This window comes from Pristiophorus japonicus, chromosome 16 (genome assembly GCF_044704955.1).
Source record: "Pristiophorus japonicus isolate sPriJap1 chromosome 16, sPriJap1.hap1, whole genome shotgun sequence".
NCBI classification, from domain to species: Eukaryota; Metazoa; Chordata; class Chondrichthyes; family Pristiophoridae; genus Pristiophorus; species Pristiophorus japonicus.
The window spans coordinates 12831888-12843989 of NC_091992.1; the positions used below are offsets into that span (position 1 = coordinate 12831888).

Sequence of the window (12102 nt, forward strand, 5' to 3'; positions counted from 1 at the left end):
GGGATCAAGGGGTATGGCGAGAAAGCAGGAATGGGGTACTGAAGTTGCATGTTCAGCCATGAACTCATTGAATGGCGGTGCAGGCTCGAAGGGCCGAATGGCCTACTCCTGCACCTATTTTCTATGTTTCTAAAAGAACTGAGTGGGAGACAAAGAGGATAATAAGCAACCTCTGCTTCTGGGTCAGAAGGTTGTGGATTCAAGTCCCACTCCAGGGACTTGAGCACAAAAATCTGGGCTAACGATCCCAGTGCAGTGCTGAGGGAGCGCTGCACTGTCGGAAGTGCCGTTTTTCGGATGAGACGTTAAACTGAGGTGGACGTAAAAGATCCCTTGGCACTATTTCGAAAAAGAGCAGCGGAGTTATCCCCGTTGTCCTGGGCCAGTATTTATCCCTCAATCAACATTTAAAAAAAAACCCACAAATGATCTGGTCATTATCACATTGGTGTTTGTGGGAGCTTGCTGTGCGCAAATTGGCTGCCGGGTTTCCCCACATTACAACACCCCCAAAAAGTACTTCATTGACTGCAAAGCGCTTTGAGAGGTCCACTGGTCGTGAAAGGCGCTATATAAATGCAAGATTCAAAGGATTCTTTCTTCACTGCCCACCCCCAGCCCCATTGTGTGTTCCCTTGCCGTGCTGCTGCTGCGGGCACGTGCTGTGGTGCACGTACGCAACCAGCGAGCGTGGGCGTGCAAAGGGGGCGGGGACGGGGCGTGTGCTGCGCGATGACGTATCCTGCAGGCCATACGGCCGGCCCCCCCCCCCCCCCCCTCTTCCGGCCGGCCGGCCATTTTGAGGCGGCTGTCAATATTTAGAAGCGCGATCGCCGCGCTCGCGTCAGTCTGCGTTCGTCCTCGCCTCATACGGATACTCCTTTAATTCCGTCAAAGTAAAAACAAAAAAGAATCTCGTTGGACCTCGAAGGTTCAGAAGAAAGAATTTCTACAAATAATAAGAAGAATTTGACGGCGGAATTACTTTCTCGCCTCCACCCCGCCCCGGAGAGGCGTTAATACCGCTGGTTTTCGCACCCCGAATTTCTCTCTCGTTTTAAAAAAAAACACTACAATTTCGTAAACCCGCCGCCGCCGCTGCCGTTTTCTCGGACTCGATTCGTGACTCCTTAGATGGCCAGCTTCCCAGAATTTGTCAACGAGAATGAAATAGGTAAGGCAGCGGGTGGGAGGTGGGAGCGGCAGGCCCGGGGGTGGGGTGCGAAGGGCAGCCGCTGGTTGGAGCAGGCCCTGGGAGGGGCTCTCTCTCTCTCTCTCTCAGGCAGCCTTGCAAAGCGGGGTTGCAGCCACGTTACCGTCTGTGAATCTGTCTTACTTTGTTGAGAATGTTCCTCGTTTAACATTTTAGGAAAAGTTGGAAGCTTTTTTTTTTTCTCGTGATATCTTTGCAAATTAAATTTTGCACCCGAAAACATCTTTTTTTTACTTTTTTCAATTTGGGGAAATTAATATTTTTGCAAATTAAATTCTACACCAAAAATTTTTTTTTTTTGATTGGGGAAATTAATATTTTTGTAAATTAAATTCTGGCACCCGAAAACATCTTTTACTTTTTTCAATTTGGGGAAATTAATATTTTTGCAAATTAAATTCTACACCAAAACATTTTTTTTTTGATTGGGGAAATTAATATTTTTGCCAATAACATTCTGCACCATAAATCTTTATGGGGGGGAAACTTACAAGGTTTTTCTTTGGGGGGGGGGGGAAAACACATTTCTTTGTGTTAATGTAATTGGATCATGGTATGTAGATTGATGAAAGTGTACGCGGATTTTGTTTTGATAAACTGCAGCTATGGATATTGGAGCGAGTGTATCTTTCCGAAGATAATCTTTGTGCTCTCTTTATTGCTAAATGCTGGAGTCATGTCTGCGCATTTATTTTTCTCCGTTGTATTTTGACGCATCTTGCAGGCATTTCTCCAAGATATAGAATATTGAATCGCAACATCCTGGCTTCTTTGTGTTCGGAGTTTCAGATATTTTGATTTCCACATGCGTTTTGGGTAATGGGGAAATTAACAGTTTTGACTTCAAAAAGTGATTCTTGAATGTAGAAAGCTACTTTTGTGGTGAGCACGTTTTGGGTTGGATGTTGCCTCTGCTGCTGGCTTCTTTGTATTCAGAGTTGCAATTATTTTGCATTGATATTCTAAATCTGCATATTTTAACTTTTTTTTAAACAAAGCACCAATATGCTGATTTTTAAATTTTAGCTAACAATATTGTTTGCTCAACTCTTCAAAGTGAAACTATTTCGTACAAAAGATCGCTGCTAATGTGTTTATTTTGCTGGAAACGCCAGCCTTTCGGACTTGCATTGCTGTTGAGCTGCCAGGCAAGACTTTTTGCGCAACCAACGGCAAATGTAAGGTAAACTCCGATTTAGTTAAGGCGTTTTACTGAGTTTTCTTTGGTTTGTCTACCCCCAGTAAATGTGGTTTTCCGGTAGCACGGTTTCTCCTTTCCCTTTGTCCTACCATTGGTGGCTGTGCTTTCAGTTGCCGAGGTCCCACTCTCTGAAATTACCACCCCAAACCCCTCAACCATTCTCGTCTTTGAAGTCTGCATCTTTGACCAATCCTTTGATCATGCACCTTAAATTGTTCCTTGACTCAGCATCCCAATGTCTTTATGAAATGGCGTAGGAAATGTTCTACATTGTAAGCAAATTCGTGAAGGTATGTTGGTGGTGATGGGCACCGTGTATGTATATTTTATATATACACACACACTATATATACATATTTTATATATATATATACACTATTTTATATATACACTGTATATTTTATATATACACTTTTTTATATATACACTTTTTTATATATACACTTTTTTATATATACACTATTTATATATGGTATTTTTAATACATATACGGTGTGTATATAGATATATACTGTAATTTATTATATATTTATACTGTCATTATATATATTATATATAATATATTTATAGATTATTTTATTTATTTATATATAATATATATATATATTATATATATATATAGTATGTATATTATACACTATATATTTTATTGTGTGTGTGTGTGTATGTATGTGTGCATACACACACTCACACACACACACACACACACACACACACACACACAAAATAATATACTCAGCTATTTTAAATTAATGTTGAGGATCATCTTGTAAGAAGAGGAAATTAACCAAAGTTAGCATTGCTGAAATACTGTCTTTTGTATGTAAAACACATTTCATGTCTTCTATCTGATATTTTTGTTCGGGCAGAGAACTGATCCTAAACTTCAAAGTTGTGTTTCCTGTAAGAGTTGCACTTGCTGTCAGACTTTTGCCATCATACTTTGTTTGGCTCAAATTTAAATCGCAAATCAGAATTGTAGTACATGTAGGAATCCAAAGCAAAGCTAGAAGCATTAATGGTCCCTTTTTTTTGTTACCCGACTTGTAAAATATTGCATCCTCAGGCTTGCTGTGAGCAATGTCTTGGGAGTGTTGCTATACATGCAGTTGAATTGCATACAGCTGTAAAGTTGGGTGAAGAATTTATGCCAAATAATTAAAAGCTAATGCATCATGGCTTTTTAAGTTGCCTTTTACAGGTTGTTAAAAACCTGTTCTCTTTAATCGACCTCTTTACTTGCGAGCCCCTCGGCAGGGATGTAGTCATTGCTCTTGGCCTTGTTTTTCACCTCATTAAATGATCTGTCTTTTTGGATCAACTCGTATATAGTTATAAGTTAGGTTTTGGATTACTCTTCCACCCTCCAAACTGAAGGTAATGCAAATCAAGTTTGTGCGTCCTCGTAATTTAACCCTTTGAGCCCCGGTATCATGGAGAATTGTGTTGTACCCGAGGCTCAGTGCCCAAAACCGAACACTGTACTCGGGATGGGATCTGACCAAGGGTCTGTACAACTGGAGCATCACTTGTATTTCCAGCCCCCTTGAGGTAATGGCCAACATTCCATTAGCCTTTTTGATTATTTTTAGTGATCTGTGTGCACCAAATCCCGTTGATCCTCCACAGTTACTGTTTTCTTGCCATTAGCAAAATATTCCCATTTGTCTTGGATCCGAGGAGCATGATCTCATATTTCCCTAAATTAAGCTCCATCTCCCACAGTTTTGCCCACGCATAGTCTGCCCTTTTGTAATGTTCTGCTATCATCTACACAATTTACTGTGCCTCCTAATTTAGTGTCTGGATCTTCCATTCAGATTTGTGACATTTTCAGTTTATTACAGTGCAAATGTTTAGAATCATTTTGCAGTATTGTAAAACAAATCATTGTGGATCGGACAATGTTTAGTGAATGTTGTTTCACAGTGACCGCAGGACAATGGCCTCTGGGGTCTAATGTTTTTTTTTAAAGTTGACCTCTTTTCCACAGCATCAAGCCATTTAAATTAAGTCTTCAATCATGCGTGTGTCTCAGATGTGAATAAAGTGAGAAAGGCTTCAGTCCATGACTAGAAAGTTTCCATGCGTTTTCATTCTGCAGTGTGTGCCAGTAATGTTCACTGTTGGTGCCGTCGTCAGCACATAGCGTTTTGCTTCATCAGCTTGGAGACGGACTACAACTCGTGAATGCAGTTGGCCACTTGGAAGGAAGCTGCAAAAAGGTTTGCTGCTGCCAACAGTTCCAATGTGACCCTGATGCCACGTGAATACAATGAAATCTCCAGACCCAATCATTTGGCTCCTCAAGGTATTTTTGACCTTGTGATGGTTTGCAACAGTCTTAACAAACTACCAACAACTGTTCAACTGTAACCATGGTGTAGCATCTACCGTTGTATCCAAAATGAGTTTGGGTGGTATTAACAATTAACTAACTTACAATCATCAAAAAAAATGTTCTGTCTAACTACCTAATTGAGCAGTAAATCAGATGGTTTGATAGCTCCAGTGCAAGAAATTTGAACAGTGTTTATTTTAAGTTATTTCTGCATTTGTTGCTGCTATAGTTCACATCATGGGTGTGTGATATCAGTGTTTTGGTTCCATGCATGTATAGTGCTAAAATTGGCTCCTTGTTTTGATTTTGCTGTCCAGACAAGTGGCAGTTTTATCTGTCGATGCAGGGTCAGTATGTGCATGGCACCCACCTGTGATCTGAACTGCACCAGCGCCTACACCTATGGTCTGGTAATTGAATTTCAATTACTAAGATTTCAGTAAAATAGAATATTAGGTGTAATATTTTGATATTTATGAGTAGATCTCCTGTGGTGTTGCTTAAAGTGAGTCAGAATATGCTAGTGTTGCCTGAAGTGTGACGGGAAGTATGACTTGGAGGAAGCGATGAGAGTCTTATTGTAATTATGTCCACTTCCAACTGTAGAAAAACATCCAATGTTGCCCATTTAGATTGTTTTTTGCCCGTCCAAATTTGGAGTGAAAGAGTATTTTCAGTTGTAACTACTGGTGGGGTTGGGGTGGTGTGGGGGAAAACAAGAAGGGAAGTATATAACTTTGGAAGCAATTTGAAATTATAAATTGAACATTTAAAAAAAAAAGTTGTTTCTGAAAGTTCATTGTTAAGATTAGTGATGAGGAAGTTTGCTAGTCTTGGCAGGTTATGGGGTGGTCGAGGAGGCTGTCATGGTTTGTGTGCGTAATTGCTGTAGGGTCTTGATCAGGAGGGGAGGGGATGGTTTGGTTGTACAAGTCTTGTGGGCTGTTGCATTCATCAATGTTACAATTGACACTTGTTGATGGCTAGAATGATAAGGGGTTATGGGGAGTGGGCGGGGAAGTGGACCTAAGTCCATGATCAGATCAGCCATGATCGTATTAAATGGCAGAGCAGGCTCGAGGGGCCGTATGGCCTACTCCTGCTCCTATTTCTGATCTTATGGGCCCAAGTTTCCACAAGAAAAAAAACGGACGCCCCTCCGAGCTGGGCGCCCGTTTTTCGCGCCACAAAGTGGGCCTAAAAAAATCCTCGGTATTCTCCACCTACTTGCAGGTCCTCTGGCCCTCGGCGCAGCCAGTACGAGCTGTGGGGGGGCGGAGCCAGGTCCCTGCGCTGAAAGCAGTGCCGGGACCTCTGCACATGCGCGCGACAGTGGGCACGCAAGTGCAGTAGCTCCAGGCACCGAACTGTGTGGGAGGGGCCCGAAGCACGCAGCCCCTAGCCCTGGCTGAATGGCCTCACTGGGGCTGCGTGAATAAGGCTCCTCCCACGGCCAGCTCCTGCTCCCCCCCCCCCCCCCCCCCCCCCCCCGCCTCCGGACTCGACCCGACACCCACTCACCCCCTGCCTCCGGACCAGACCCGACACCCGCGTGTGTGTCGTCCCCCCCCCCCGACTGGACCCAACCCGACCCGACCCCCCACTGGACCCGACTCCCGCTCCCGGACTGGATCCGACCTGATCTCTCTCTCTCTCTCTCTCTCCTCTCTCTCTCTCTCTCTCTCTCTCTCTCTCTCGTGTCCTCTCTCTCTCTCTCTCTCTCTCTCATAGAAACATAGAAACATAGAAAATAGGTGCAGGAGTAGGCCATTCGGCCCTTCTAGCCTGCACCGCCATTCAATGAGTTCATGGCTGAACATGAAACTTCAGTACCCCCTTCCTGCTTTCTCGCCATACCCCTTGATCCCCCGAGTAGTAAGGACTTCATCTAACTCCCTTTTGAATATATTTAGTGAATTGGCCTCAACTACTTTCTGTGGTAGAGAATTCCACAGGTTCACCACTCTCTGGGTGAAGAAGTTTCTCCTCATCTCGGTCCTAAATGGCTTACCCCTTATCCTCAGACTGTGACCCCTGGTTCTGGACTTCCCCAACATTGGGAACATTCTTTCTGCATCTAACCTGTCTAAACCCGTCAGAATTTTAAACGTTTCTATGAGATCCCCTCTCATTCTTCTGAACTCCAGTGAATACAATCCCAATTGATCCAATCTTTCTTGATAGGTCAGTCCCGCCATCCCGGGAATCAGTCTGGTGAACCTTCGCTGCACTCCCTCAATAGCAAGAATGTCCTTCCTCAAGTTAGGAGACCAAAACTGTACACAATACTCCAGGTGTGGCCTCACCAAGGCCCTGTACAACTGTAGCAACACCTCCCTGCCCCTGTATTCAAATCCCCTCGCTATGAAGGCCAACATGCCATTTGCTTTCTTAACCGCCTGCTGTACCTGCATGCCAACCTTCAATGACTGATGTACCATGACACCCAGGTCTCGTTGCACCTTCCCTTTTCCTAATCTGTCACCATTCAGATAATAGTCTGTCTCTCTGTTTTTACCACCAAAGTGGATAACCTCACATTTATCCACATTATACTTCATCTGCCATGCATTTGCCCACTCACCTAACCTATCCAAGTCACTCTGCAGCCTAATAGCATCCTCCTCGCAGCTCACACTGCCACCCAACTTAGTATCATCCGCAAATTTGGAGATACTGCATTTAATCCCCTCGTCTAAATCATTAATGTACAATGTAAACAGCTGGGGCCCCAGCACAGAACCTTGCGGCACTCCACTGGTCACTGCCTGCCATTCTGAAAAGTACCCGTTTACTCCTACTCTTTGCTTCCTGTCTGACAACCAGTTCTCAATCCACGTCAGCACACTACCCCCAATCCCATGTGCTTTAACTTTGCACATTAATCTCTTGTGTGGGACCTTGTCGAAAGCCTTCTGAAAGTCCAAATATACCACATCAACTGGTTCTCCCTTGTCCACTTTACTGGAAACATCCTCAAAAAATTCCAGAAGATTTGTCAAGCATGATTTCCCTTTCACAAATCCATGCTGACTTGGACCTATCATGTCACCATTTTCCAGATGCACTGCTATGACATCCTTAATAATTGATTCCATCACTTTACCCACTACCGATGTCAGGCTGACCGGTCTATAATTCCCTGTTTTCTCTCTCCCTCCTTTTTTAAAAAGTGGGGTTACATTGGCTACCCTCCACTCCATAGGAACTGATCCAGAGTCAATGGAATGTTGGAAAATGACTGTCAATGCATCCGCTATTTCCAAGGCCACCTCCTTAAGTACTCTAGGATGCAGTCCATCAGGCCCTGGGGATTTATCGGCCTTCAATCCCATCAATTTCCCCAACACAATTTCCCGACTAATAAAGATTTCCCTCAGTTCCTCTTCCTTACTAGACCCTCTGACCCCTTTTATCTCTCGTGTTCTCTCTCTCTCTTCTCGTGTCCTCTCTCTCTCGTGTCCTCTCTCTCTCTCTCGTGTCCTCTCTCTCTCTCTCTCGTGTCCTCTCTCTCTCTCTCGTGTCCTCTCTCTCTCTCTCTCGTGTCCTCTCTCTCTCTCTCTCGTGTCCTCTCTCTCTCTCTCTCTCTCTCTCTCGTGTCCTCTCTCTCTCTCTCTCTCTCGTGTCCTCTCTCTCTCTCTCTCTCTCGTGTCCTCTCTCTCTCTCTCTCGTGTCCTCTCTCTCTCTCTCGTGTCCTCTCTCTCTCTCTCTCTCTCTCGTGTCCTCTCTCTCTCTCTCTCTCTCGTGTCCTCTCTCTCTCTCTCTCGTGTCCTCTCTCTCTCTCTCTCTCTGTGTCCTCTCTCTCTCTCTCTCGTGTCCTCTCTCTCTCTCGTGTCCTCTCTCTCTCTCTCTCCTCTCTCTCTCTCTCTCTCTCTCTCTCTCTCTCGTGTCCTCTCTCTCTCTCTCTCTCGTGTCCTCTCTCTCTCTCTCTCTCGTGTCCTCTCTCTCTCTCTCTCGTGTCCTCTCTCTCTCTCTCGTGTCCTCTCTCTCTCTCTCGTGTCCTCTCTCTCTCTCTCGTGTCCTCTCTCTCTCTCTCGTGTCCTCTCTCTCTCTCTCGTGTCCTCTCTCTCTCTCTCGTGTCCTCTCTCTCTCTCTCGTGTCCTCTCTCTCTCTCTCGTGTCCTCTCTCTCTCTCTCGTGTCCTCTCTCTCTCTCTCGTGTCCTCTCTCTCTCTCTCGTGTCCTCTCTCTCTCTCTCGTGTCCTCTCTCTCTCTCTCGTGTCCTCTCTCTCTCTCTCGTGTCCTCTCTCTCTCTCTCGTGTCCTCTCTCTCTCTCTCGTGTCCTCTCTCTCTCTCTCGTGTCCTCTCTCTCTCTCTCGTGTCCTCTCTCTCTCTCTCGTGTCCTCTCTCTCTCTCTCGTGTCCTCTCTCTCTCTCTCGTGTCCTCTCTCTCTCTCTCGTGTCCTCTCTCTCTCTCTCGTGTCCTCTCTCTCTCTCTCGTGTCCTCTCTCTCTCTCTCGTGTCCTCTCTCTCTCTCTCGTGTCCTCTCTCTCTCTCTCGTGTCCTCTCTCTCTCTCTCGTGTCCTCTCTCTCTCTCTCGTGTCCTCTCTCTCTCTCTCGTGTCCTCTCTCTCTCTCTCGTGTCCTCTCTCTCTCTCTCGTGTCCTCTCTCTCTCTCTCGTGTCCTCTCTCTCTCTCTCGTGTCCTCTCTCTCTCTCTCGTGTCCTCTCTCTCTCTCTCGTGTCCTCTCTCTCTCTCTCGTGTCCTCTCTCTCTCTCTCGTGTCCTCTCTCTCTCTCTCGTGTCCTCTCTCTCTCTCTCGTGTCCTCTCTCTCTCTCTCGTGTCCTCTCTCTCTCTCTCGTGTCCTCTCTCTCTCTCTCGTGTCCTCTCTCTCTCTCTCGTGTCCTCTCTCTCTCTCTCGTGTCCTCTCTCTCTCTCTCGTGTCCTCTCTCTCTCTCTCGTGTCCTCTCTCTCTCTCTCGTGTCCTCTCTCTCTCTCTCGTGTCCTCTCTCTCTCTCTCGTGTCCTCTCTCTCTCTCTCGTGTCCTCTCTCTCTCTCTCGTGTCCTCTCTCTCTCTCTCGTGTCCTCTCTCTCTCTCTCGTGTCCTCTCTCTCTCTCTCGTGTCCTCTCTCTCTCTCTCGTGTCCTCTCTCTCTCTCTCGTGTCCTCTCTCTCTCTCTCGTGTCCTCTCTCTCTCTCTCGTGTCCTCTCTCTCTCTCTCGTGTCCTCTCTCTCTCTCTCGTGTCTCTCTCTCTCTCTCGTGTCCTCTCTCTCTCTCTCTCTCGTGTCCTCTCTCTCTCTCTCGTGTCCTCTCTCTCTCTCTCGTGTCCTCTCTCTCTCTCTCGTGTCCTCTCTCTCTCTCTCGTGTCCTCTCTCTCTCTCTCGTGTCCTCTCTCTCTCTCTCGTGTCCTCTCTCTCTCTCTCGTGTCCTCTCTCTCTCTCTCGTGTCCTCTCTCTCTCTCTCGTGTCCTCTCTCTCTCTCTCGTGTCCTCTCTCTCTCTCTCGTGTCCTCTCTCTCTCTCTCGTGTCCTCTCTCTCTCTCTCGTGTCCTCTCTCTCTCTCTCGTGTCCTCTCTCTCTCTCTCGTGTCCTCTCTCTCTCTCTCGTGTCCTCTCTCTCTCTCTCGTGTCCTCTCTCTCTCTCTCGTGTCCTCTCTCTCTCTCTCGTGTCCTCTCTCTCTCTCTCGTGTCCTCTCTCTCTCTCTCGTGTCCTCTCTCTCTCTCTCTCGTGTCCTCTCTCTCTCTCTCCGTGTCCTCTCTCTCTCTCTCGTGTCCTCTCTCTCTCTCTCGTGTCCTCTCTCTCTCTCTCGTGTCCTCTCTCTCTCTCTCGTGTCCTCTCTCTCTCTCTCGTGTCCTCTCTCTCTCTCTCGTGTCCTCTCTCTCTCTCTCTCGTGTCCTCTCTCTCTCTCTCGTGTCCTCTCTCTCTCTCTCGTGTCCTCTCTCTCTCTCTCGTGTCCTCTCTCTCTCTCTCGTGTCCTCTCTCTCTCTCTCGTGTCCTCTCTCTCTCTCTCGTGTCCTCTCTCTCTCTCTCGTGTCCTCTCTCTCTCTCTCGTGTCCTCTCTCTCTCTCTCGTGTCCTCTCTCTCTCTCTCGTGTCCTCTCTCTCTCTCTCGTGTCCTCTCTCTCTCTCTCTGTCCTCTCTCTCTCTCTCGGTCCTCTCTCTCTCTCTCGTGTCCTCTCTCTCTCTCTCTCGTGTCCTCTCTCTCTCTCTCGTGTCCTCTCTCTCTCTCTCGTGTCCTCTCTCTCTCTCTCGTGTCCTCTCTCTCTCTCTCTCGTGTCCTCTCTCTCTCTCTCTCGTGTCCTCTCTCTCTCTCTCTCTCGTGTCCTCTCTCTCTCTCTCTCTCGTGTCCTCTCTCTCTCTCTCTCTCGTGTCCTCTCTCTCTCTCTCTCGTGTCTCTCTCTCTCTCTCTCTCGTGTCCTCTCTCTCTCTCTCTCCGTGTCCTCTCTCTCTCTCTCTCGTGTCTCCTCTCTCTCTGTCTCTCTCTCTCTCTCTCTCGTGTCCTCTCTCTCTCTCTCTCGTGTCCTCTCTCTCTCTCTCGTGTCCTCTCTCTCTCTCTCGTGTCCTCTCTCTCTCTCTCTCGTGTCCTCTCTCTCTCTCTCTCGTGTCTCTCTCTCTCTCTCTCGTGTCCTCTCTCTCTCTCTCTCGTGTCCTCTCTCTCTCTCTCTCGTGTCCTCTCTCTCTCTCTCTCGTGTCCTCTCTCTCTCTCTCTCTCGTGTCCTCTCTCTCTCTCTCTCTCGTGTCCTCTCTCTCTCTCTCGTGTCCTCTCTCTCTCTCTCTCGTGTCCTCTCTCTCTCTCTCTCTCTTGTGTCCTCTCTCTCTCTCTCTCTCGTGTCCTCTCTCTCTCTCTCTCTCGTGTCCTCTCTCTCTCTCTCTCGTGTCCTCTCTCTCTCCTCTCTCTCGTGTCCTCTCTCTCTCTCTCTCTCGTGTCCTCTCTCTCTCTCTCTCTCGTGTCCTCTCTCTCTCTCTTCTCGTGTCCTCTCTCTCTCTCTCTCGTGTCCTCTCTCTCTCTCTCTCGTGTCCTCTCTCTCTCTCTCTCGTGTCCTCTCTCTCTCTCTCTCGTGTCTCTCTCTCTCTCTCTCCGTGTCCTCTCTCTCTCTCTCTCGTGTCCTCTCTCTCTCTCTCTCTCGTGTCCTCTCTCTCTCTCTCTCTCGTGTCCTCTCTCTCTCTCTTCTCTCTCTCTCTCTCTCTCTCTCTCGTGTCCTCTCTCTCTCTCTCTCTCGTGTCCTCTCTCTCTCTCTCTCGTGTCCTCTCTCTCTCTCTCGTGTCCTCTCTCTCTCTCTCGTGTCTCTTCTCTCTCTCTCGTGTCCTCTCTCTCTCTCTCTCGTGTCCTCTCTCTCTCTCTCTTCCCCTTGGGGTCCTCTCTCTCTCTCTCTGTGTCCTCCTCTCTCTCTCTCTCGTGTCCTCTCGTCTCTCT

At 47.1% G+C, this 12102-nt stretch overlaps 1 protein-coding gene across 2 annotated transcripts in view; it reads left to right on the forward strand.

Moving 5' to 3' along the window:
* The first annotated feature begins 791 nt into the window (after window positions 1-791).
* Window positions 792-12102, forward strand: part of wsb1 (WD repeat and SOCS box containing 1) — a 36272-nt gene continuing 24961 nt past the window's right edge. The window contains exons 1-2 of one of the 2 annotated variants that reach the window (XM_070856999.1): window positions 792-1174; window positions 4519-4725. In XM_070856999.1, the coding sequence (XP_070713100.1) occupies window positions 4605-4725 (121 nt within the window). In that variant the 5' untranslated portion in view covers window positions 792-1174; window positions 4519-4604. The remainder of the gene's footprint in view (window positions 1175-4518; window positions 4726-12102) is intronic. The other variant, XM_070857000.1, reaches the window with a different exon arrangement.